This window comes from Convolutriloba macropyga, chromosome 8 (assembly GCF_964194025.1).
Source record: "Convolutriloba macropyga chromosome 8, txConMacr16.3, whole genome shotgun sequence".
NCBI lineage: Eukaryota > Metazoa > Xenacoelomorpha > Acoela > Convolutidae > Convolutriloba > Convolutriloba macropyga.
Window position 1 is genome coordinate 64,078,692 of NC_134475.1, and position 27,914 is coordinate 64,106,605.

The window sequence follows — 27,914 nt, forward strand, 5'->3', positions numbered from 1 at the left end:
TTGTTCACGTTTGGCGACCTGCGGTCAAACAATGGAACAAAAGGTATTAGAGTAATATCACTTCAAAACAGATCAACTATTCAACACAGAGTAGCAGCTGTTGTAGGGCGAAAGGGCAACATATATCAAAAATCCCAGCAGAAACTATAGCTAGCACGACCTCGATTTAAAAGAATCGCTTCAAATTGCGTTGTATTTAATTTGAAACAATTACATCAAATTTACCGAAAATTTGGGATAATCGCAGCATAGCCCGCATGATCAACAAATAACCGAAAACCAACACAAAAAAAATCATAATTTAAAAAAAACGCTGTGACAATTCCTTGTAGCATAAGCTAAATCAAAATTTAGATATCGCCATCAGATTATTTTTTACATCTCGCATTGAACTCAGTTTTGCTCAATAATTTAAAAGTTTTCATAGCACGACAAAGACTTTATAACAATCCGAAAGTGTATTATCAAAATTTGCCCTCCTGGGCTTCCATTTTCTGAATGATTCTACTGAGGGCTTTCTTGGAGTCTCCCTCTGGAAAGTTGCTCATGTCGAAGTACTGCGGAGCAATGGACACTAGCCACTCTGGCTTCGAATCTGTGACTGTGCGGATGTAGTTCTTAGTAGTCAAAACGAACTCATTGTAGATAACCCAGTCTGGCTTATGGTCCAGACATGTTGAGGGATGCAACTGCACCACCTGGAAACATTTCACCCCTTTTGAAATTTTTAGCTTTTTTGAGCACGTATTATATAGAGACACTTATCAATCCTTTGACGTATTTTGCGGAGTAGATGTGAGAACAAATAAATTTGAGCAGAATAAAATTACCCTATGAAGTCAAAAAGATTTCATTCAAAATGTCAGAAAATCGAAAAAAGAGGAAAAGTGAAAAAATTTATTCGACAAGTAAAAAAACCGCAGGACAAGTCCTCAAATACAATCCAAATAATTGACGTAGCTAATGATCCTTACAATTGAAAAATTTTCAGCAGCATCAAGCTAAGACGATGAACAAAGCCCCAGACCATGTATGCGCAAAATGAACAAAAATCAGAAAAAGCAAAGAGAGTTTTTTTTCCAAGATTAAGTGTTTAAGAATTCCTAAAAATAACACTTTAAGAAAATATTGATCTTAGTGTTCTTAGCATCAGTAAATAATACAACAACTCTGCGCTAATCAAGGACAAGCAAGGTAAAAAGGAGGCAAAAACTGAGGAAAATTTGGAAATATTGACTTGGAAATATTGCAAAAAAATACTTAAGTCACTGGCGCAAAAGTAAGAAAACCACGTAACTACATGAACTATAAATGAAGGCAAGATTCGCAAAATCGCATATCGAAAACAGTTAAATGAAACTAATAACAAAAAGTTGTAGCGAACAATTTTTCTAAAATTACTCCGCAATAGAAGGCCGATGAAGGAAATCAAAAACAAGTTAAGATCAATGACTCAATTATTATTTTTAAAAAACCGATGTCAAAATCTTAAAAAATCTAGCAAGATCTTAAAAGATCTTGCTCAGAACTCAAACGACCGATCGAATTCATCACTCAATAACAACCGATAAAACCTGCTATCTATGAGATTAAGTGATAAAACAGCAATAAGTACAACAAACACTAACAAAACTAAAATACAGTAAAACGAATAGCATGTTATTCAAAGAAAAAACAGCTAGCAACTCAAACGATTAAATTGATCAATAAAGGCATCCTAAGCAACCGGTGACACTTGTCATTCAGGCGACTAAGAGAAAACAATCGAAGTCAACCCATAGAAAATTAGCTTTGAACTTAAACAATTAAATCGGTTGCAATAGTTCACATTAGCTATCTATGGGACCTGTCTCGAATAAAATCAAACGTTAAGACAACAAAAAGTACAACAAACACTCTCAAAGTTCAAAAATCTTTAAAATATTCTAATAGTGTAAAAGTCATGAAAACCGTTAACCATAAACACAGACAACTTATTAGGTTCATTTATTCCCCAGTAGCAACCAATCTGGTCATTAATGATACTAGATGAGAAAACACCCAAATAGACAAGAAAATAGACGCCGTTGACGCGCTTGACGCACATGGGGATTGAAACAGAAAAAAAAGGAGATCGAAACTGACCGAACTATTTCTGCCTTTTTCAGTGCAAAAATTGTTTTAATTTGGGGTGCAGTTTCACCTAGATTCTTAAACTATACTTATTTCATCTCCTAAACTAAAAACTATTAAGCTTAATACTAATGTCAGCTAGCAATCGCTCTAATGAACTCTGATAACCTAATGTCTTAATGACAGGGCTTTATCGGTTTATCTCCTTTCTTTGATTTTTCTCTTTTGACTTTGACCTGACTCACTGCATTACGTAATTCAATGAGAGGAGGAAATTAAAACCCATTCAGTTGAAACAGTGAGTGAAGTAAGTCAGATATCAAGCGTGAAAATTGTGATTTATGTTAAACGAAAAACGTGATCAAAAAGTAAAGGAAATTTAAAAAAAGGAGAGCGCCTAAATAATAGCCGTTGAGAGGCTGACGGCGGCTATTAAAAAGTACTTGAAAACAAAATCACGCTTCAACCTATTGGCTTTTTTGGTCCCTTTACTACTCCAACGTGATTACAATCACCACACTAAATTGACTTCTCACTGACGTGAAAAAGCCGAACAAAGTGAACAGATCATAAGAAAACATAGCCGGCAAATTAACGGAAAATAGCCGCGATAGATGATTGTGGCCTACCATCAATTGAAACAACTAAAGAAATAAGATTGACCACCAGCTTTTTAATAGACCACTAGACTTTTTGGGTTAGGTTCGGACTGTCATTTTATGAGACTCATTTGCTCTACAAGGAAAAAGCCCTAATGGAGCTTTTTTTCAAAAATAATATTTGATATTAAAACTCAAGAAATTATTATTCAGGAATTAGGGCATATAAGTTTGGCACTGCTTAGATGCACACTATTGACCTTTAATTAGTAAATGTTCAAAAAATTTAAAAATCCATAGGTGACTTCAGAAGTCATTTTTGTACTGAGGTAAGTCACGCAATTGACCTAAAAGCAGAAATGACGTCACGAACAGAAATTTTAACTGCAAAGCAGTAGAAGTCACTGAAGTCATTGAAAAAGTCAATTACAAGAAGTCAGGGTAAGACGAAACAAAAATCTGTTGGACGATTTTAAAAAAATCAGGAGCGCAATAATAGCCGCCTGGAATTGCTGACGCGGCTATTAAACAGCACACCAATACGATTCAAATACTTTGAACTGTAAAAAAAAAATAGGAGCGTAATATTTGCCGGCTGAAAAAATGAAGCGTCTATTAAAAAGTAGTACTCTTATTTCATATTTTGTTTTAAAACTTCGATGACTGCATTACATACCGTCTTCGGGTCTGAGGTCGCATTTTAAGCAAAATAGTTTCGGATTATACCTATTAATCGTCTTAATCTCATATCACTAGGACACCCGTTACAAAATACGTCAAAGGACTGATCTCAGTTTCCTAAGAAATTCTGATTCAATGTCTGGCTCTCAAGCAATTTACAATATTCAGGACCACCTCGCAGAGGTTTTTTTAGAAATTCAATGGCCAATGATCACCTTTTACGGGGGACGGTCATACCCACCTCCCCCATACTGGTACACAACTATTTCATACTACTAAGCTATACGACAGAGTCAGACAGAGGTAGGAAAAAGCAACGATGTTGAAGTTTTGGAGGAACTTTTGTTTGATGTTTATTTTATTTGATCTATTCTGTTTCGACCCCTCCCCCCCCCCCGCTTAGTGAGCATAAATGTTTTATGACCCCCAGGCGCATGTGTTATTTTGTTACATAGTAACGTGCTATATAACAACATAATTTGTATTTGGGGGTCATAAAAAATACTGGGGGGGGGGGGGGGGGGGGGACAGAATAGATCCATTTTATTAATTGACTGGATGAGACCTGGTGATCTTTGACAGTGAGGTAGTGTCCACTTCTCTGTAAATGCGCAGTCTGCATGAAGAATCCAGTGACAAGTGCCTTTCTAATATTGATGTAGTAATCTCTGCTGGCGAAGTCAGTGCTCGCTCTCTTCAGTTCAAATCGGTCCATGATTCTAGCCAGTTGGAGACGGACATTGTCCGCAGACTTGAGGGTCCTGCAACGATCACAGAGCCCCAGCAGGGACTAGAAGTTACTAAAGTTCAATCACAACCATTAGTACATCATTACATTCCTGTAGAATCAAAAGCACCACCAACAAACCAACTATTTCTGAAACCCATAATTCTGAGTTTAGATTAGAACAGACAAATTTGGTTGCTGATCCAAAAATAACTGTTGAACCCAAAATTACAGAACCATGATTTAATCACCGATATTTTTAAAACCCGATCTCAAAATGCTAGAGGAAAAAAAATCTTTTGACAAAGCGATTGTAAAGACACCTGTAACTGCAAACCTCTTGAGAAAACCAGAACTTTAAGACAGAACAAGGGTGAAAAAACCCGTGGGAGTTACCAGAAGCCTGATTTGATAATGCTAATACCTCTATTACGAATGCCTCTATTAATAATCATTCTTGAAGTTTTATATCATAATTAAGCAATGACCAGCGAAAACTAAGATAATTTACCCACAAAAATTTCATTAGGATCAAGTGTGCTACCACATTTCCATAGTATCAATCAACCTGGCACAAACTAGAAATACTAATTTCAAAACTGAACTTCAACTTTTACATTTTGACTCGAAAATCGCACATTGAAACTTTGCGGCAGACAAAAATCAAGCTCAAATAGCATATTTCCTTCCTGAAACGTTTCTCGTAAACCCACAAATTGACGTCTCAAGGTTTCTACATTGTTCATATCTGAACAGCTTTGATCTCAAACAAAGACCATGAACTCACCGACCAAATACTTAACAGACGTCTAACGTGACTATTATTTTGCTAACTAAGCTGATTAGATAAACTAATACAACTCCTGTCTCTTAATATTTGATTACTTAGACACCATCGCAAATTAGATCAAACGGATACCTGTCAAAAAGCAATAACTGAACCAATTACTACACTCCCCTAACGTCAGTTCCAACGAAAGGTCGCTCAAACAATTGCCGCCGGAATCATTCAAACAACTGTAGACAATAAATAAACCAACAATTCCGAGTTCAGCTGAGAACGCTTGAAATTGTTTGCAAATCCAAAGGTGTAACACAAAATTACAACAATGATTCATCTACGGGTACGTCTATAGTATAGAACTCAATCAATTAATTAGAGACAACCGTTGATTTTTTTCTTGGTGGCGAGTGACCATTTTATAATCGATAATTTGGTACCTTTGTAAAGGTAAATGTGGTGATGGCTACAGCCACGGGCTATATAATCGGTTAACAGCTGGAAAATGTCAATTAGTTCGTTAACTCGATTTGACTATTTGCGATCCTCAATGACCAAATAAGCAATTTCATTGTAGTTCGTAATCTGCTCTGATTTGATTCTTAAAGTCATAAGAAATACTGAATTGTTACATAAGGCTCTTGGAACAAAAAAAATGCAAAACTACTGAAAAAGTCAAATAAAAGCGTCAAAACACGCCGTTTCACCCCAACGTGCACTATATGAAGCTATATGTTTATTATGTGTGGACTATATGTTTATTAAATATGAACCGACCTGTAATTGATGAAGTTGTCATAACACCACTGAGGGTCATCATGGTTCTGTTTAAAAGCATGGTACACATTGAGAAGAGTAAGATGATCTCCGTCAATGTGAGCGAATCGCATTTTGGCTTCATCGGCCGCCTTCTTGAGGTCATTCGGTCGCATGAAACACTGTGGGACAGACAGCATAGAGACTATTGACAAGATCTCGTTAGAACAGTTGTAGTCAGCAGAAGCAATCAGCATCTAAATAACGATGAAATTAATCAATCAACTCGTTAACACTGTCATTATAGAACTTTCTTTTTCCTAACTCATAATACAATACACCAGCAGGGAGATAAAGGCAATGTTCAGCCAATTTTTGCCGACTGATACCTTCTTCGGAGACACAAAAGTGGTATCGTTGTAAAACCTTTGAAAAATTAAATCAATCCATGAAGCAACATTTTTAATTTTTTGATTTCTTGAGGCGATAATGAGGTTTAAATTCTCCAAATGTTTCACTTTTCTTGACTTTTCACTTTATGCAATCGGAACCGAAATACATCAAGGACCTAAATAGCTACTTCATATAGTAATAAAAATATACTGGAAAATCTATGTTTAATAGAAATCTACTACAGTCTGTTGCTTTAAAAGTGAATCAAATTACATAAAACACACTTCAGATATGAAGAAGTATATACCTTTGCAATCATTTCATGTTACGATATCAAGGGGAAAATATTTAAACTGTTAACAAACCGCAATAGGGACTTGGCCAGAAAATAAATTTAACTGTATTAAAACAAAATCAAACATAACAGACTAACGTCGGGCAAATTATTATCAAACGACCGGCGAGCGATTGGCTTCGGTAGTATGCGTAACATATGAGCGTTAATGCATAAGACTCAGAGAATTTAATGACCTGTTTTTTAAGACTAAAAGTCAAATAGGTCAGACGAAAAATCCTCCGTTAAGCGACAAATTGCATTAAAAAGACCATAGGACTAATATAATTGCTACAAACTTTGCTTAAAAGCATTTAATGAAGTCACTTTTCAAATATAAGATTTAACCAAAAAAAGAGTTCAAATTACATTAACATACGGCTTAGATGGAATAACACAGATCCGGTATTTTTCAGTTGTCAATTGATAAAGCATTTTAAAAAGTCGCGAACCATTCAAACAATTTATCTAAATTATTCGAATATTATCCCCTTATTTGTGCTTATCCTCAACGGATGACGCATACTTTGTTACAAAAATTTAGGCTGCAATAATGTTAATTTAATAATCTTAATTTAGGCTGCAATAATCATTTCAGGGTCTGATTAAGCTTTCCATGCAATTTTCAATAAGTTCCATTTTTTGAAAACTTTTGAACATTCACATCTAAAAAATTTTTATTGTCATTTTTTTGTCACTTTATTGGCAAAACTGAACTTTAATTTTTTTATAATAAAAAACAAACCGGCCGACTCTCGAACGAAAGGCGGGGGGATTAATTCAGATAAGTAGCTTAAAAAATGTTTTAATGCAGCAAAAAATCCGAACGCAAAGGGGTTCGAACCCACGAGCTCCAGGATAGCAGTCTGACATATTACCCACTAAACTACAACTGCTTTGATACTCAAACCCTCAAACTAGTTTTTATATTAGCTAGAACTTCTATTCCGGAGAGAGCAATTGAGATCCGTTAAAAATGAAGTGGAGTGTGAAAAAACACTTTGAAGTTACTCAAAGTATATTCTAAAACAAAAGCGCAAAACCAGTCAAAAAAACTTGCAAAAAAGACATGTTTACCATAATTGCATCAAAATTTGTTCGAGAGCAATTAAATACTTAAGGGGAAAAAATCATCCAAATAACGTATAGTTCGATGAAGTGCTCATGCGGCAGTGTTTGATGAAGGTTCTGATAGCAGGAAATAGATATTTTCAATAATTTAGGTGTCAATTTTAGCAGGTATTTTCTATTAAATCGGGATACCATTCTATAATTTATCACATATTTAAGAGTTTCTCGGAGATTCAACACTTCTATGTCTCGAAAAATAACGCTCGACACAAATTAATTTAACAAAAAAATTCAGGATCATCAAATGGTCCTGAACCTCATCCCCCTTTTAATGGGGTTTTTGAAACAATAATCTCAAAATGTGATCAATTAAAAATCATGACCAGACTAATCAACTTGCTAAAAATTCAGGCTTCAATTTTTAGAATTTTTTCTTGCTTTGTACGCCCGAAGAACACTTCATCGATTAATACGTTATTTGTTAGAAAAATTTCAACTTGTGGCCCGTCTTTTCAGCATTTTATATTGGTTCTTTTGCATGTTTGCATGGTTTTTCAAGCTTTTAGGATAAATCCATTTTTAATATTTTAGTTTTTTCTGATATTTTCACGCTTAATATACTCTATCGACGATTTCTCCATTTTTATCTTCTCATCCGAACAATGTAATCTTCAAAAGAGTACTATCCGTAAGAATTTTCAGTTTGTCGCAAATGGTTGCGGAAAATCATTAGAGTATGTTTCACTAATCTTACGGAATATTTCCGGTCTCGTACAAAGATTTCTTAATTCTAATAAAAATCTTCAGATATCGTTATTTTCACTTTCTTAAGGCAATAGATTTTTCAAGCAATTCATTAAAAATCAGAATCATTAAAATTTTTCTTAGAATTGTTAAATCTTGTTCAAATAACTTTATAAGAATAAAGTTTGAGGGACGAGAATAAAGTGACAATTCGTTGTCAAAGTTGCTATAAAACACTAGTTAATTAAAGGATTTTTGGTATTTTAATCTTTGATATTTGTATCTCTAGAAGCTCGATAGCCGTGAAAAATTGAAGATAGATAAAATTGGAGGAACCTTAACTTAAACGTATCATAACTGCTTCGAAACCTTTACTCGATAAACTAACAACCTTGGCCCCTTCAAAGAAGTTTTCCAATTTGCGTTTAATAACAACTTTGACAACTCACAAAAACAAGAATGCAGCAATTATTGACCTTTGATAATTAGCGCTTTCATCATACACGTGAATAACTGTGACGAATGGATAAATCAGAATATACTTATTTATCTTTTTTCTATTAATTTTGTCTTTTCATTTTTTACTTTTCTGATGGGTTGAGACATTATGTGCTAACGCACGTTACCAATCCTCCTTGTTGCTGCTCATTTCAAGTTTTGTTTACTTCAAATGCAGCTCAATTTACTAACCTTAGCTAGTTGGGGATCCAGTGGGAACTCTGCCATCATACTTCCGAGTGGTGTCAGGTCTCCGTTGTCATCCAATGCATTGAGATAGTTGAGCAATTCGAGGGCACGCATTAGTGTCTCGGGAGCAGGGGGGTCCATGAAGTCAAAGTGGACTAAGTCGTCAATTCCTGCAATTTACACAATTAGCAAATTCAGAACATAAACAATCAACAACCGATTAACGTCGGAAGAATTGCTCATTTATTGCCGCGGGGCTGGCTTTGATTTACCAAGCCTAAGCTAAGGGAGGCTAGTTAGGCCGAAGAACGCGCGGGCGAAAACAGTGGTGTTCAAAACTACCAAAAAAGCTGTTTATCTTAACAAAAGCCAAATATGTGGAACGAAAAACGACCAAGTGAATAATCTGAAAACTCCGGGTGGGGTGGGGGTCAAATCCCTTTACCACTATGAATTTAAAGGTTTCGTACAGCAACGCTTTTCAATTTATTTAACTAATTGCCTAAATCAAAATTCTAGATTGCTAAATTAAAATAGATTTGTCTTTTTAGGATGCTACCGTAGCAGTCCAAAACTGCGTAAACATGACCGACTAACATTGGGCGAACAGCGCTCAAACGACTGGCGAGCGGTTAAGTTTGTCAGTAGCTCGCTAAGGTTTAGGGAGGCCAGCTTTAGCTTAATTGAAAGGTTAAACTTTAAGAGCCACCCTTCAAACCATGAATTTACGTCTCCTCAACAGTTTCGGTGCATCGCATACTCAGAGACCTGTAAACCTTAAAAAACGGGGCTCGGCAAAAACATTTAAAACACTCACATGCACATTTTATTCAAAATGCCGAAAGTCTGCAGTGCCAGAAGTTAAAATGCCAGAAGTTGAATTTCGTTGACTTTCGTCATTTTAAAACGAGCAAGTTTTGTGTTTTAAGGAAGGTTGTGTGACTCTGCAGAAGTCACTTCGAAACTCTGACTTAAAAACTCGAACCACTTCGCAGTTCTTGATAACCGCCTGAAGTTCTTAGTGACTTCAAGCAGAGTCACGTAACGATTACTTCGTCTATTCAGATATAGAAACAATTATATGTAAAAAACTTCTAACCAAGTTTTTTGAGCTGCAACACAACCATGCCCAGATTACTTCTCAGAATTTCTGGATAAGTATTCTCTTGCATCTCGCTCTTGTACGCATTCTCTGTGTAGAGTCGGAAACACTTGCCCGGTTTTGTTCTCCCAGCTCGACCTGCCCGTTGCTGTGCAGACGCTTTGCTTATTGGAGAAACCAAAAGTGACTCGACACGGATTCTGGGATTATATACCTGAAACATTATCGACGTTGTCCCTTTTTAATTCTTGATATGTAAAATGTGGATCTTTTCCGTTTGTGCCCCCAGTAGGTTATGCTACCTCCAGTTTCAGAAATTGTGTCATTACATAGTAAATTATTGTGTAAAAATATGCACGAGCAAATAACGCGCACCCACAAAGCTGATGGGAAGGGGGGGCACAAACGGAAAAGATCGTAAATGTTTTCAGGAAGTCATAGCGTCCACTGTACAATTCCATTATTACAATACATGATAAACATCTAACATTTGATTCGCAAATCATCATCCTATGGACTGAAAATTGTACACAATCCCTGTGGGACTGTTTGCCACAATTTACTCAGAGACACGTGTCGTTGTCATTTTCAAGTTAGTTTTTCTGCCTGTGGTGGATGACGGACGAAGAACTTTGGCAAGCGAGGTCACTGAGATAGTCGAAATGACCAAAGCGAATGACAGTACATTTTGTATCTTTCGTGTTACCGGCGAGTAAATTGAGAACGTTTGACATCGTCGTTTGACATAGCACTGTAACAGACCTCGCCTCAACCACTTCGCTCAGCTGTGGAGACAGATATAGTTGAGCTGGATGCTACGGTCACATGCAGCTATTTCGTCCCCATGAGCGAAAAGCAGAACCTGAACCAGATTCCTGACTAATTGACCAATGAGAATAGCAGACAAGTCTCGTCTCAAACAAGTTCGAGGCATTTAACCCAGTTGGGGAACAGAAACATTATTTTCTGATTTGGACATTGTGGAATGAGGGCTGCTCCTGGCACTACTTGAACCACTTTCCAGGGAACTACTTTAAGACAGCACTCCACTTTCACTTTTTTAACCAGCAATCACAGAAATGCAGAATGGCAGCAATTTACAAGTTTTATGGCTTATAACCATAATAGGAATTCTGGAGAAATCAAAACTTTATTAAAAAGCAAAGAACATAGGAACCAGATTGGTAACTGATTCGAACTTGAATAGTACAAATTTTAACATAAACAGAGTATGAAGAAACAGCTAAATTCATTTCGATTGAGTCCAGCTATTAGAAACCACTTGTTGATCGGAAAATTAATTTGATGATGATGAGATGGCTTAAAGCTACCATCTTTCAGTAAAAAAAAACTTTACTTTCAAAATATGACCAAAGTGCAGCAGATCTCGCAGTTCTCCATGTCCTTTTTTTAAGAACGTCGGCCAGATTACGCAGATGCATTATGAAATTATGAGATAATTTACGTGAATAAGAAAACTCATTTTTAGGGTTTTCTAGGCTGTGAGATATCGCTTCGTTTGATATCCGTGTCAGTAAGAATGATTAATTTTTAATGCCATAGAATCGCTGAGAGCTGGCGAAGAGAAACGAACGACTTTCTGTGATGATGATCAAATGAACCAAATCCTCATCCTTCGCATACTCAGTGCTGATGGCTTCAAGACCATAGCAATAAAAATCCTCAGAATACCACACTAATGTTTGCCACCAGCTTTACTGCACTTCACGTGCGGTAACGCATAAACAAAAGCTAAGAAGTTGAGGCAAACTAAAGATTCAGACGACTATTTGAAAATTTTTTGAACTTTCTTATCGCAATCCTTGGTACAACTGAAAAGCCAATTACTCAGAATACCTGCAAGATGCCAATATTTAAAGAACTCACACGACTGGTTTCTGTTGTTGCAAGTATCTTAAGCTTTGACAGGCTAGCCTGACTGGGTGGGGCGAACAAGAATGGTGGGTTGTAAAGAAGGGCATGGGGGTCTAGAATGATACAAACTAGAATGTGAAGAATATGGACACAATGTAAGGAACGCCGTAACGAAGACTATTTCTTGATTTTTGAAAGTTAAAAATCAAACTGAAAAAAATCAGGAAAAACGAATACATTTATTTCATTGTTCAGCATTCGAGACATTCAAAAGACAAGACAACGAGTCAACCGAGACAAAGATTCATCCTCCCAAACAGAACAAAAAAAAGCAGAATTCAAACATCGAAACATTGCAATATTTCGCAAAAAAATGGTCGAAAAATTTTTAAAGACTGCATTTATGAAAAAAAAATTAAATGTTTTCCGAAAACTTAACGCTAACAAATGATTGAACTTTTATTGAAACGAAAACAAAGTCCCTCATGTCGCACAAAAGAACTTTAGTAATTAAAACAAAAATACAGACAAAAAAACAGAAAAATTGGAAAAAAAACTACCAAAATCGGATTAGCTTATGTACAATTTTATACAACAAAATTACATCGAGGTAGAAGGAGGCGTTGCGTATATGAATTATTAAAGGGAAATTGCCATATTAACTGATTTTTGACAAAAAGACGGCTGAAAGATCCAAAAATGAAGAAATTAGAAAAAAGCCAAAAGTTAACTAAAAAATCAAGAAATATGTGCCCGATTTTGAACTTGAAACGCATTTTCAGGCTCTGCAAAACTACATAAAAACCAAATTACAAGCAAAAAAGCTGGGCCACTTAGACGAAAAAACGGCTTAAAACGGTTATCTATATGTGCCATTCAGGCAAAAACCGCTCTTCAAAGTCAAAAAGTCATCCACTAAAGGCAGCGTATGATCAGAAAACTTTTATCGCTGAGAAAAAATTAGTTAACACGGCAATTTTTCTCACTTTTGCTTTTAGATCAAAACAGCGTCTGAACGAATAGTACTTCCGGTAAAAAAAACCTTAAGAAAACCAACACTCCTCTAGTCATAAAAAAAGCAAGAGAAGCCAATAATAGCCCCAGCTATCACTGTGCGGCTATTAATAAATTTAATAGTATTTCTCTGCGTTGTTCCTACCTTCTGCTTGGAGAATCCTGGATCTATCACAAAAACTACTCCATCAATTGTGAGGGAGGTCTCAGCAATATTAGTGGATATAACACATTTGCGACCGATTGCACCATTGGGTCTGTCTGCAGGGGCTGGGTCGAAGATTCTCTGCTGCAGGTTGGGCGGCAATGTCGAGTAGAGAGGAATAGTGCTCAACATTCCAACATCCGGACCTATCAAGTAAAATTGTAAAACATAACCTATTAGCGTCGGGTAAATTGCTCTCAAATGACTGACGAACAATTGGTTTCGGTACTAGTTAGCTTTGGCTCAGTCAGGCTAGCTTAAGCTTGGGAGGGGGAAGAGAAGGAGTAGAAAAACGGATTAGAAATTGACCATTTTGTCTGGAAATATTTTACTGTTCACCGATGCACCTGGATTTTTTTTTTTGGGGGGGGGAGGGAGGGAGGGAGGGAGGGCTGGATTGGGAGGAGACATGGGCGTACTCCGTAGTTGGGCTGTATGTGCGCGGTCAAGCGTAGGAGTGTGAAACTGGGTGAACGAGTGAACTTATGAGCAACACTCAGCTAATAAATTAATAAAATAACTTTGGAAGATAACTGACAATTGCTACCCATCGCATGGAAATATTATAACCTTCATTTGCAAAATTATGGTCGGATACTACCTCCCGCAATTATAAGCATACCCAATAGCAATTAACAGTAATCAAAGCCTGAGCACACGAGAATGTGCAACTTTTTCACCATTTATCTCACCTAAATTATCAATTTCTTTCTGCAATCGTTTGCATGCTTCTTCGATTTCTTCCTGTCCGGTCAAAAACAGTAAGATATCTCCCTTGACCTCTTCACACATGTGAATTTGGACCACTGTACGTATGGCGGCCTCCAGGTAGTCTCTGCAATCAAAACAACTAACCATTATTCTTTCAACAGGTCGCGTTAGATACCTCATACACAGAAAATACAAGCAAATGTTTCAAACAACGAAGGTAAATATCCAAAACTGCAGAGCACGAAGCGCGTAGGAGTATTAATACAACGACAAACAACTTAATGAAAATACTGATCTAACATAGGTCAACCACAACCGCAAAAATGCATATTTTGCCGATCAACGTGGAGTCTGATTTCGGTGGGGAGGGGATCAGACAATCTCTTCAGATCTTGAACTTACTAGTAAGGCGTAAAAATCTAAGAGAACTGCTCAGCAACTCAATGCCCTACGCACTTGACTTGTTAATCCAATTTTCGAGGACGAAAAAACATAACCGACTAACGTCAGGCCTGGCGAAATGCTCTCAAACGACCGGCGAGCGGTTGGCTTCGTCAGTAGCTAGTCACTGTTTAGTCAGGCTAGCTTAGATTAATTGAAGGGGCGTAACGTGAGCGCAGCCGGGGTGCACCGCAGCGGGGGGTGCAAAAGTCGATTGTGTGGACTGATGTGGGGCGGTGGATGGGTGGGGAGTGGGATCAATTTCCAAGAACCTCCCCTTCACACCACAAGTCTCCAAAACAGTTTCTGTTAATCGCATAGTTGAAAAATAGTGGGCTGAACGGCTCTAAGAGAACTTGATGCAAACTGGGCGCTACCTCTTTATACCGTTTCTGAAGACAAAAGTCAAATGGGTCTGACTTTGCGAAAAATTGCATAAAAGAGACAAACAGGATTAATAAACTTGCTACAAAATGTTTTTGAGAGCAATTGACAAAGATTTCCTAAAAAATGCCTGTGAAGTCATTTATGATTAAAAAAACATTTCTACTAACTCATTGTCATTGAGAGAGAGGGGGGGAGAGAGAGATAAAACGTGAACGAGAAAGAGAAGGAAAGACCCTAACCGACACAGAGAGAGAGAGAGAGATAGGAATATTTTACATGATTGGATTCGACTCTGCAACTTCTATTTTTCTAGCCATATTAGTAAACAAATCATAAAGAAAAAACTTGAAGACAATTTAAAAAAAAGGTTCGCAGTAAAAAAAAGGTTCAAAACCATTTTTTGTCTCGAAAGTTCTGTCAAGTAACCCATCTCCGAGAAAAAGTTTCCCTGGCTAGTAATGCTCGTTGTGTCAGAATGTCAGTAATGTCAGACTCTAGTATCCCAGTTTCAAGCCTGAAATATTTCACTGGCTCAAAGATCCATACACTTGGAACAAGACAAAAATTTTCCAAAAATTTTTAATTTGATCCAAAACTGACTAAAAATGGAGTAAAAACTACTGATCACCATCCCATAAACTCAAGAATCTATGAAGCAGCTTATTATCAAACCTTGGAGGAGGTCCCAGGGCTCCTGGTGCCGGAAAAAATTCGCAAAAACTCTTAAAATTTGTGATATTAAAGTCTTGAAAAACTTTCCATTACAACTATAAACTATGGGTTTGATAAACTATATTATCAAACCCAAAAGGAAGTTCCCTTGCTATTGAGGCTAGAGAAACCTAAAAAATGACAAAAAATTTCATAAAACTTTACGAAATTGCAATTCATTTTAAGTTGAAAATTAATCCATGACCAAAAGAAACTTTCCAGTAGTTTATTATCAAACCCTAACGCGGGATTTCTGACCATTCAGGCTCAAAAAACCCGAATAATGACTATAAATGTCCAGAAAGGGAAAATGGCAAAAACTGTCAAAAAAGCGAAAATTCCTTACGTCATAATCTTGCAAGACAATCTATTACATCTTAAAATTATACAGTAACCTGTTTCCAAACGATAGAGGAGGTTCCTTGGCTCTTGAGGCTGAAGAACCTAAAAAACGACAAAAAATTCAAAACTTTTAAAAAAAGCAAGTTTTATCAAAATTCCTAAAATTTGCTACATTAAAAAGTTGAAAAACTATACCATGGCCAATAAAAAGTAGTCACTAACTTATCATCAAACCTCTGGCCCCTGGGTCTGTGATGATCTGAATAATGAAAAATGAATGTCAAAAATTGGAAAAATTTGCACGTTTTGTCAAAAAATTGCAAAATTCGTAATGTTAAAAAGTTGAAACCATTCCACTGCCACTATAAACTATGCAGTAAACTAGGAGGATTTGATACGTAGGACAGATAGAAATCAAGAAAAGTATAGTTTAAAATTAAAAATTTGTATAAATTTTCGTTTTTAGCAAAATAGTATGAGTTTGCGTTTTTAGCGAGCCGTTTGTCGTCAGTAACTAGAAACGAGTCGGGGCACCGAGGGCTGATGGGGGTGGGGCACAACAGTGGGGTGGCGTAAGGGTAACAGCGTGCGGGGGTGGGGGCAATATTGGGAGGTCAACAGTGGAGGGGTGTTCAACCTCTAAGAACCGTCCTTCAAACCATAAGTCTCCAAAACAGATTGAGCTGAAACAGAGCTGATTAGCTCCATGAGCACTTCATACCGCCGGGCGCTACCTGTTTATCCTGTTTTTGAGGACAAAAAGTCAAAAGCGTTAGACAAAAAATTGGTTACGGGGAAATCGCATAAGACCGACAGGACTAACATAATTGCTAAACTTCGTTTGAGAGCAATTAATCAAATGATCGTTTTAAAAGTCTGTAGTGTAAAAAAACTGCATAACATAGCCGACAGATTGCCAGAAAATAGCCACAATAGCTTTGTAGATCTGCAGTCTCGAAAAAAAAGCAAAAAGACACCAAAAATAGACTTTTCATTGAAAGACGAGATAATATATTTTGATTAAGAATCTGCATCAATTGTTGCTACCTCAATTAGCTGCTCTAAAACCACATTCATTTAGATTGACACACGCTCACTTGACCATATCTCTTTGACTTAAAGTAAAGAAAAGTGAATATCAAAATGAGGAAGTCATTTTTGAGAGTGAGGTAAGTCACAAGTGACCAAAAACTTAATCACGCGAATGAACAAAAAAAATCGCTCCACAAAGAATGAGAAATGACGTCACGCACGCGCTTCAGTTGAAATTGCATGAACAAATGAACAAAAAGCAGATTAGAAGTGGATGTGACGTCAAATGGTCGTAGCAAAAAGCTTGACTACGAAATAAAACATAGCCGGAAGAATTCAGGAAACAACTCAAAATAGAAAAGTAGCCATCTTCACTGAACTAATGCATATTCCACTTAATTATACTAAATATTTTGAAGCAACAGGAGAAATATGAGAAAAATATCTGACAAAAAACACAACCTGATAAAATTGATCTTAAGTGCCAACTCCAGAAAAACTATTGGTAAAGGAAACTGTTATACTGATAGTTTGCAGCAAAATATTAACAATTGACAGCAAACCCAAAAAAAAGGGTTCATAAAATGAAACTCGAAAGGGAAAATCTCTAAAGTTCTCTGCATACGCTAAATGCAACTTCCGAGCCATTAATTCGAGAAAATTTTAATTACATTCTCTCAAAAATCAGTCACCAAACAATAAAAAATTCAAAGAGAAGTCATAAACAAAAATCAAAATCTATGAGCAAAAAAATAATTGGAAGTGTTGTTTAATTTGATGTGATATTAAGTGACATGTGCATTGTTTAGCTTACAAAAATCTTCTAAAACATTATTAGGCAAACAATTTTATCGCCTTTTCTGTCACATCAGTCAGTCATCTAAAAAGAGGGAGAGAAAAATCAGTTGATCGTTGGAAAATGCTAAGAAAAAACTGAAGAAAAAGGAAAATAAAAAAGAAGAAGTAATTTATGTTTGAGAAAATTGCCAGGACTAAATTTGAATTGGCAGCTCATAGTAGTATCACCTAAAAAGTAACGCTCAACTTAGAATTGACTGAGAAAAGATAGAGCAGGAATCGTAAGGTCAGAAGTCAGAAACCAAAAAAACATAGAAAAAACGGCAAAAATTTGCTCGAATTTAACTAATTTTTCTCAAAATTAAAAAACTATCGATCATAACGAACGACCACCAAAACTGCTACCAGAACTAGTTGCAACAACACCGCTCCGCAAACGTTATAAAAAAATTCAAGAAAACAAAAATTGTTAGAAAAGCTTAAAGTAGGCAAAAAGGTAAAAATAGATGAAGGTTGAATCTAAATGTGCAATATTTGCTTCAGATGGTCAAAAGAGTTTCCAAACACACTAATACTAGATTAGATAATTGTTAAAACACCTTTTAACTGAAAAATTGGCATTAAAACTAAAAAACTGTTTTGAAAAAGCCGCACGTGATCAGAAAATTTCGTTCTATTAGCGAAATTTTTTTCAAAACTACTTTTCTTGATTTTAATATATACAATGGTTATCAACGATACGATCAGAAAATCACTCACTCTTCTCTGCTTTTCGATTAGCTCATCCCTTAACCTAAACAAAGTTTTCACATTCGGAATTGACTTTTACATTCTGTTTTAAATACACTCCAAAAAATTATTGATCCAAAATTAAGTACAAATAATTACTTAGCAATCAGGGCCCAAAAACATGACACAGCCATGTTTCTGATGAAAAAATTAAGAAAAGGTTATAAAGATTCGCTTAACTAAAATAGTTTGCAAAAAAATTGTCAAAATATATAATAAATATATTAAAATTGTCATTAAGAAAGTTTCCCTTGAATTTCAAAGATAAGACGTCAAAAAACAAATCAGTTATTAATAACACGAAATTAAACCACTGGCTGTGCACAGAGAAACTTTTTCATCTAATTAAAACCAAAAAACCAAAAATGATGAAAAAAATTGGACAAAAATGCAAAAAACGGATAAGTATGTATACAATTTGATAAAACAAAAAAAAGTCACTTTCAAGACAGTTGTCCAAAGCACAAATTGCCAATCGAACGTTGCCACATACATTGAGTTTTCAGAAAAAAGTCCGGGAAAAACCTTTTATTCTCTTTTCTACACTTCACAGCTCTTGATGAATTGTAAAAAAAAAACAAGCATTTTCCCCTGCTCTCAAGAACACAAGAACAAAAGACAATATTAAAAAAAGTTTAAAAAACGAACGTCGCACAAATTACTATCGAATGACAAGCGGGGCGTTTTAATTAACAGGAAGGTGTAGCCTTTATAAAGTTTTACAGGTGAAAAACTCAAGACAACGGAGGTGTTCGATCCCGATTATATGATGAAACATTGGATACCCTAATAAAAGAAAACGCCATAAGCTTGAAGAACTACAAAAATAGAACATAACCGACTAAAGTCAAGCGAATTGCTCTCAAACGACTGGCGAGTGGTTGGCTTCTTTAGTAGCCGCAGTTAAGGGCGGTTGTCTTTAGCTACATTGAAGGGGGTGTGTGTCAAGCCTTGGTGGGGGCTGAAGTTAGGGTTCAAACTCTTAAGAACTACCCTTCATACCATAAATTTGACTCCTAAATAGGTTCGCCGAATCGCATAGTTCGTGAAAAGCAAGAGATCTTAAAGCAAAAAATCGCATTAAAAGACCACAGAACTAATATAACTGCTACAAACTTTGTTTGAGAGCAAATAAAAAGCCAGGGGTCAAGTTTGACATTTTTTTCATTAATCGATTATTACATATCAAACAAGACTCATAAAAAAATCAATCAGCATGTATCGTAGAGCAGGATAAGCGCAGTCAAACGACCGACCAGCAGTTTCCTTTGTTAAAGACAGCTGCGGCTTAGGAAATCTACCATTTAGTGTGGGGAAGGTGAGCGCAGTGGGGGTCTTAGGTGGCTGGACAAGCTTGCGGGGATTATGGATGGCTACAAATTCCATTCTAAATAATAAAACATAACCGACTAACGTCGGGGGAATTGCTCTCAAACGACCAGCGAGCAGTGGGCTTCGTCAGCAGCTAGCCACGGTTTAGAGAGGCTAACTTTAGCTTGATGCGACTTGATGCAAATTTTATTTTTCTAGCCTTGTTAGTAAATAAATCAAATGAAAAACTGATATTTTAAAAACTTGCAAAATATTGCAAAATTTTGAAAGCTTTTAGATTTTGCAGTGAAAGTGTTCAAAAGCATTTTTTGTCTCTGAAGTTATGTCAAGTAACCCATCTGCAAGACTTGAAATGCTTCCTTGGTCAGTACTGACCGTTAAACTCAGAAAAGAACAAATACCGGAAATTTTGAAAACAATCGCTTAACAAAATCTTGCTACGAGTCAAGATATTAAAATCTTCAAAACCATTACATTGCCTCAAGAGACTATCCAGTATCCCTATTTCAAGCATTAAATATTTTCACTGGCTCATAAAGATCCATAAACTTGGAACATGTTAATAATTTTCCAAAAATTTGAAAAAATAAAGTATCAAAAAATTGCTAAAGCTGGAGTTATAAAAAAAATTGATCACCACTCCATTAACTCTAGAAACTATGTGACACCTTATCGTCAAGCCTTGCAGTAGGTCCCTAGGGGGGGCTGATGGGGAGAGAAGGGGGTGTGAGCAACAGTGGTGTGGGGGGCAATAGAGGGGTGGGGCAATAGTGGGGGGTCAACAGTGGGGGTGTCTTTCTTCAACCTAAGAACCGCCCTTCACACCATAAGTATAAGTCTCCAAAACAGTTTGAGCTGAAACAGAGCTGATTAGCTCTAAGAGCACTTAGAGCTACCTGTTTATCCCGTTTTTGAGGACGAAAAGTCAAAAGCGTCAGACGAAAAATCGGTCACGCGAAAAATCGCATAAAAAAGACCGACAGGACTAATATAATTGCTACAAACTTCGTTTGAGAGCAATTAATTAGAAGCGCGAAAGATTCCATTTCTTCGATTTCAAAAGATAGCTTTCCGCAATTAATTTAGAAAATCAATCTGCAGTCAACTATTCTAACAGATTCGTGCTGATACAAAACTGGTCATTCTAATGCAGTTTTTATACAATTCTTCAGAACGCATTTTACTCGTTGAGTTCGAGCACAAATTTGTCTTAACAAATGGATCTATAGTACTCTCCAAACATTCTCCCAATAGCGGTTCCCGAGTTAGTTTTCTCATGCAGGGTTAGGTTAAAAGATGTTCTCGGTAAGAACAAAGAGACCTCGAACATACATCGAAGTTTAGTCCGATATCCTAATTCCTAACATCGCAGAACCTTCCTTCTAAATTCGGTCCAGGGAAATCGTCTATTATCCGACCAAATATGCACTTGCCTCTCTGGCTCTGGCGTGTAAAATATTTCCACAGGGTGTGTTCTGCCTGGTACACTCATCAAAGGACAGTTGTCAAAATACTCTTGGAATTTTCCCGCATCTAAAGTTGCACTCATCACAACCAATTTCAAGTCTGGACGGTTCTTGATCACTTCTTTCAGCAAACCCATCAAAATATCAGTAGCCAGGGTACGTTCGTGTGCCTCGTCCAGAATAATGACTCCGTATTTCTCAAGAAGTGGATCTGTCATAGCCTCTCGCAGCAACATACCATCAGTCATATACCTAGAAACAACATGCAATTAATATTATTACACGGTTGTAAATTAAACATAAACCAACTAACGTTCAATGAATTGTTCCCGAACGACAAGCGCAGTAATTTGAATTATAGGAGGCGTAGATTATGTTTGGTTTATGGGTGCAAAAACACGCTCCCCACTGGGTTCCGAACACCGACCCTCCAGGATGCAGTTCCGACATCTTGGCCACTCAGATACATTGGCTCTCATTACCGTTCGCTCACAATCGCTTTTGTGTTAGTAATAAACTTTATTTCAGCAACTTAGATCACCCAAAAATGAAGAAATCAAGCCGGAAAAAGTAAATTGAGAAGTCAAAGAATGTTTTAGAACAAACGCGCCAAAAATGGTCAAGCAAAAAATTTTCCATAAAAATATACAATAATTGCCTCAAACTCCTTTCGAGAGCAAAAATTAACAAAATAGCAGTGTCTCTTTAGGATGCTACCAAGGCACCCCAAAACTACGTAAAAATCAGATGCAAATATTTACACACGCACACATGGGAGCAGATGAGTTGTACCTACTTGAGTAAGGTAAGAGGACCGGAGCAGTCTTCGAATCGAATCGAGTAACCCACTTGCTGTCCCAACACAACATCCATCTCCTCTGCCACTCTTGCAGCCACACTCATGGCAGCCACTCGTCTCGGCTGTGTACATGCTACGCCCTTCTTAGTCGAGAACCGCATGAAGTCCACACACCATTGGGGAATCTGTGTCGTTTTTCCACTTCCCGTTTCACCAACTAGTACCTAAACTCGGATGGATAAATCTCTCGGAGCGATAAAATATCTCCAATTTTAGAAAAATTTTGATAAACTTATTTCAAATAAATCCTCATCAGTTCGTAGAATGAAAAAGGACCAATTATCAGTAATATGAGTCTCTCTCCGATGGCAGTTTCAAATGTTTTTCCTATTCAGAACATGAGTGAATCGGTATAATTCAATTGAAAGAACAAGACTGTTTACAATAATTCATTCGATCAATGTGTTCGTCCATCAAAAACCTCAAAATGCAATAATTCAAAAATCCCATTCATTTATAACACCCCCAACAATTCGTCGAGTGAACAACGAACAACTGTAAGTCTATGAGATGCACTCTAATGACAGTTGATATCTTCCTACATATGGAATTGATGGCTACATTTGGACCAAATAAGACCACAAATCTTTGATCTAGCGCAATGAGTTCGTCCTTCATCAATTGTGGCAATTCACGATTGAGTTAAAGGCTGTAAAGAAATTGGAGCAAATTCTGAATTTATTAAAATTTTGAACGTCCTTTTTATATCACAGACACTCAATTTGGTCCTTCACTGCAATATAGCTACGCTCAGCCATCATCTTCGCAGCTAGGAAAAGAAAACCCGCAGAAACCTGTTTCCTTTTAACATACAAAAATAAAAAAGAAAGTGATCAAAAGCTCCAGGCGTAAAAAACTCATTTCATTTTTTAAGGTTTGTCAAATTCATCGTGTCGACATCAACATCGAAATGCTTAATACATTGGAAGTTTAGACAGCAAACACCAACTTTTGACAAAAAGATTTTTTACTAAAGTCTTTGAAAAAAAGCAGCATTAAAGTAAAAACATACCCGGCAGATTGCCGGAAAATAGCCGCCGTTGATTCCGATAAGCATGATTGGGATTGAACGAATAGAACATATTGAAAAAAAAATTTTTTGTACAAAAATATTTTTTAAGTCCGATTAATTTTGATGGCATTTCGTAGTTGAACATACTTCTGTTTCTTAGAGAGAAGCTACAGGGGCTACTATCAACACCAATAAGCATTAGAGGTGGTAACTAAGACTTATAGGAACGACGTTCAAATAGCGGGCATCTAAAATTGGGCTTTATGGGTTTATCCCGTTTCTATTTCTGACTTCAATTTTTTATACCGACTCTGTTCATTTTGAATTGCTTTGCTTAGCAACTGATGTTCAAATTCACTTTTAGCAGAATGAGAGAAGAGAGAAACTAGCCTAGAGAAAAAAAGATTTCACGCAAAATGTCGAAAAAGCGGCAAAATGGTAAAGCGAAAAAAAGTTTGACAAAGTAAAAAAAAAATACGAGCGCAATAATAGCCGGCTGAGAAGATGAGGGCGGCTATTAAAAAACGGTAATTAAAAAGCGAAACCTTCAAATCTATCTAACTACACATTAATAGAATGCATATAAAAACTCAAAACAAACGACTAAGTGTCGGAAGAATTGCTCTCGAAACCTTCAAATCTATCTAACTACGCATTAAAAGAATGCATATAAAAACTCAAAACATAACCGACTACGCGTCGGAAGAATTGCTCTCGAATGACTAGTGGGAGCTCTAATCAATTGCAGCCTGCTTCAGTCAGGGGGGATGGAGGGGGAGCCTAAATGCGACTAAAAAGTTCAATAATGGGCTGCAAATAACCACATTAGAGGTTAACATATACCACTATTCAGATTTATAGTAAAAAATGACACCAGTTTCAGCTCACTTTTCATTTGACTTTGAGTATTAAATTGCCGCCAATTGAGTTCAGCTGCTTGAAATTGTGATTGAGAGAGAATTTTAAATCACGCGAAACGCAAAGTGAAGGGCGTAAAAGTCACTCGAGTCAAAAAATTTTGCATAAAAAAACACACACGTTTACAATAATTGCTATTTCGTTCAAGAGCAATTAATAAAAACAGGTAGAAAATCTATTAACAATAACAGCAAAAACAATCATCCTCAGAAGCACAAAAAATGTCAAGGCCCAAAAAATTAGCAGTTAACTGACATCATTAAATTGATTCAATAAAACCTCAATAGTGAGCAACTGTAAGCTACCACTAACGGAACTGAGCGACAGAACAACACAAACTTCAAAAAGAGGGAGAAATTTAAAAATTGCTCATTTTGAATTTAGATTCGTGTTAAAATTAACAAAAGAGCTAGATATGAATAGAAGCGATAGAATAAATTTTTATGTCTCTTTAGAGTTCCAAGAGACCTGTCGTTAATGAGACAAGATAAAGCAGTGAAAAATAAGAGCGGTCAAAATCTTCAAAAAATAGAACTTTTTTCTCGAAAACCGTATGTGAAAGTTTAATAAAATGTTAGATTTGAAATGGCTTATAAAATACACTCGCAAAAAACCAAGTTGGAGAGCCAACAAGGCCAAGTATTAATGAGACTAAGCGACAGCAAAACAGAACAATGCCGGCAATTCGACGGAGAACAGCAGCCGCTCGACAAACATTGAGATTAAAGTGTTCTAAGTTGATGTGCAGTTTCAGTTAGTTCAGTTATACATAATTCAGCTTCTAAGTTATACATAATTCAGCTTCTAAAGAGAAGGCTTTTGAGCTGAATACTAAAGGCAACTAACAATCGTTCTAATGAACATTGAAAACCGAATGCATTATAAATTAATGTATAGGTTTCATAAGTATATCCAGTTTTCTTTTCACTTTTGACTTGGACCGTATATCATACATTGCGTACTTCAATAAGTTAAAAAATTCAAAAATCCATTCAGTCGCACCAGTGAGTTGAATAAATCAGGGATCAAAGGTGCAAGACGTGATTTAAACCTCATCGCTTGATGAAACCAGTTAAAAAAGGAGTTCCTTAAAAATAGCCGTTGATACGCTGACGGCGGGTGATAAAAACTAAGTGAGATGCAAAAAAAATCACATACTCCTTGAAAACAGGCATCTAAATCGTTAAAACTGTTAGATATCCATTAAAACATAACCGACTAACCGGCGAGCGGTCGGCTTTGGTAGTACCCAGAGCTTAGGAGAGATGCTAGCATGGGGGAGGGGTTTAGGGGAGTGGTGGGGGGATAGGAGGCATAGTTGCGGGGTAGCATTCGGAAGGCTGGACGAGAGGGTACAAACCACCGGTTGGAGTGGACTGGGGATGTGCTAGGTGGAGGGGGCGAGAGTGGTGAGGGGAGTGACTAAGGAGGGCAAAATTTTAAGATTAAGAGCAGCCAATAACACAGTGAAATTGTCTCCTCAAACCCGTTTATGTGAATCGCTTCCACGCCCTTGGGGCGTTACCTGTTTATACCGGTTTTGAGGACAAAAAGTCAAATGGTTCAGACAAAAAATCGGCTGAGCGAAAAATCACATAAGACCACAGGACTAATATAATTGCTACAAACTTCGTTTGAGAGCAATTAATCAGTCAATTAATCTAAGCATGCCTCATTAAAAAGCATTGAGATCTGTCATTACTAAAACAAAGTAACAGAACGACAAGCACAGTTACAAAAAGAGGCAAAATCTGAAAACTCTCCAATATTGCTCGAAAAAATAGCTAAAAGTCTAACAACCACTAGTTGCTTTTTGAGGGCTTTGAACAACTGCAAATATGCATAATTAGATAACATGTAACACCTTTTAAAAACGTTCGTGTGAAAAATGAATAGAAAAACAGCGAAAACAAGTAAAAGTGCAGCGCGCAAAAAAAAATGGCCGGTTACAACTTCCGCATTGGCCGAAGTTTCAAATCTGGCCTGGTATTGCAGCTCAGATGAAATTGAAACAATATGAGCGGATTGAAACATTTTTCTAGTTTTTCTGACGACATTATTGGAGCACAATCAGTTCATTCAGTGTACTGATGTTACAATATCTTAATTCCGAGGATGATACAATCTTTGTTTCTACCCAAAAAGACACCTGCTACAGATTTCAGGAGACAGGTCGTGTCTATACAGGATCCAAATTAGACGCCTTTATATGAAGATTGTCATTCTTTTGATTTCTTATGCCATTTCACATATATTCTCCACAAGTCTCCAGTTCACAAAAAACTTAGCAAGAATAAGTCAGTATTTTCTTTAAAAAATTCTTTGAATTTTGGTGAAAAACGCTGACGTGTGCACCATTGTCTAGGGAGGCATCTGGCAGTGATTGTAACAAAAACTTTGAACAATTGCTACAGTTTTTTTTGGATCAATGTGCGTCATGGTCTAGCAACTCAATTACAATTAAGCCAAATGGATAAAGATAAGGCTATCTTTAGTATAGAACGGGAGTGGCGCACCAACTGGAGGGGGGCTTCACGCCATGAGCTGTCTCCCAAACAGTTTCGGTGAATCACATACTTAAAGTCCAATTAGGCGTAAGACTCGACGGCAACTCAATGCTCAATGGGCGTTACCTGTTTATACCGTTTTTGAGGACGAAAAGTCAAAAGAGGTCAGGCAAAAAGTTAGTCAAGCGAAAGATTGCAAAATACTGCATGACTAATATAATTGCTTTAAACTTCGTTTGAGAGCAATTAACAACAATTCTCTTCAATGTGGTCAAACAAGCTATCTGTATTTGACAAAGATTTATGTTATCAGGATTACAATACATCAGATAAGATCTTATTTCTCGGCACTAACTCTGAGATATCGCATTTATGTCATAAAAAGGTTTCAAAGACATTTAAAACTAAGTTCTAAAAATGCACCAATATCCATCGCAGATCGCAACAAGAATTTGTACCCAAATCGCTTTTAAGAAATACTTCGCAGGTCTTGAAATTAAAGCAATTAGACATACGTGGCATTGGTTAGATCGCAAGATATTCATGAACTTTTCTTGGTACTCCCAAACAGGCAACTTTTTCCTCTTGACCAGTAACTCCATGTATCTCTGTGAGAATGAGGAATTGTTGTAAGGGTTGCGATTGGGCACCTGAAACAAATAATTTCAGATATTACGGGAAAGAGGTTTGGTTGAAATTTTAGTACCCTGCCTGTGAAAATTGTCAACTCGACTAAAAACATCAGCTTTCCTATATCTTCAACTATATTACTGACTCTATTCTTTCTCAATATGGGATCGGAAACAGTTTTTCCGCTTTCTCACTTGTGCGCTGACACCCACAACATCCTCATATTTGAGTATCTTGGCCCCCGATGACCCACCAGAGGAAAGTGCCCCGGACGAAGAGGAAGAGGGAGCGTCTACCGCCACCCTCCGCTTCTGAGACATGAGACACTACTTGCACTGCTTTATAATTTGCCCAACGATGTATATGCTGCTTAAAAACTATTAATCATATGCAGATCTAAAATTATCAAGAACGATTCCATTCGTTTAACGAGGACTATACTGAACAGGAAACGAATTCTAATCTAAAAGCAAATCGCGAAGAAGTTATTCCAGGCAGGGATACAGTACATGACAAAAATGAATCTTAATCGCCCCGTGGACTAAGATTTCTGTTCTACTTAGAGAAGCCAAATGAGCCTTTTGTTAACGCTTGAAAAATTCAAAAGTAATTTAATTTACTGAGAGAGGGCGACTCAGAAGAGTAAGAAAACCAAGACTTAATTCCTCATTCGGGAAAGTCAGATTCTTTGAGCAAAAAAATATTTGGATCTTTTTTGTTTGTGCCCCCCCCCCCAAGCTTAGTGGGTGCATATTATTTGCACCCTCCAGACGAACGTGTTTACATAATTAATTACTATGTAATGGCACGTGCTCTGTAAATTGGGGTTGCATAACGTATTGGGGGCAGAAACGGAGAAGATCAATTTATTTATTTAAAAAACATCAGTTAATAGTAA

At 36.7% G+C, this 27,914-nt stretch overlaps 1 protein-coding gene across 2 annotated transcripts; it reads right to left on the minus strand.

The window, feature by feature from the left end:
• Positions 1–44: 44 nt before the first annotated feature.
• On the minus strand, positions 45–27,409 carry LOC142344916 (putative pre-mRNA-splicing factor ATP-dependent RNA helicase PRP1). Of its 2 annotated transcripts, XM_075396982.1 has the most exons (11): positions 27,211–27,409; positions 26,902–27,036; positions 21,887–22,113; positions 21,058–21,342; positions 13,774–13,916; positions 13,022–13,227; positions 9,985–10,201; positions 8,889–9,055; positions 5,678–5,913; positions 3,958–4,153; positions 45–698 (listed from the first exon to the last, which is right to left on the minus strand). In XM_075396982.1, the coding sequence occupies exons 1-11, from the start codon at positions 27,334–27,336 to the stop codon at positions 465–467; spliced, it is 2,172 nt and encodes a 723-aa protein (XP_075253097.1). In that variant the 5' UTR covers positions 27,337–27,409; the 3' UTR covers positions 45–464. The 2 variants fall into 2 exon arrangements, with proteins under 2 accessions (XP_075253097.1, XP_075253098.1); XM_075396983.1 differs by lacking the exon at positions 45–698 and having other exon boundaries at positions 4,058–4,192.
• Between the last annotated feature and the right edge of the window lie 505 nt (positions 27,410–27,914).

Bases quoted from the DNA above. Each gene is read 5' to 3' on its own strand.
- LOC142344916 (XM_075396982.1), bottom strand. From the start codon at position 27,336: ATGTCTCAGAAGCGGAGGGTGGCGGTAGACGCTCCCTCTTCCTCTTCG. The intron at 22,114-26,901 runs GTATGTCTAATT...ATCCGAGTTTAG, and splicing joins TGCGATCTAACCAATGCCAC to GTACTAGTTGGTGAAACGGG. The intron at 9,056-9,984 runs GTTAGAAGTTTT...TGTAAATTGCAG, and splicing joins GTTGCAGCTCAAAAAACTTG to GAATTGACGACTTAGTCCAC.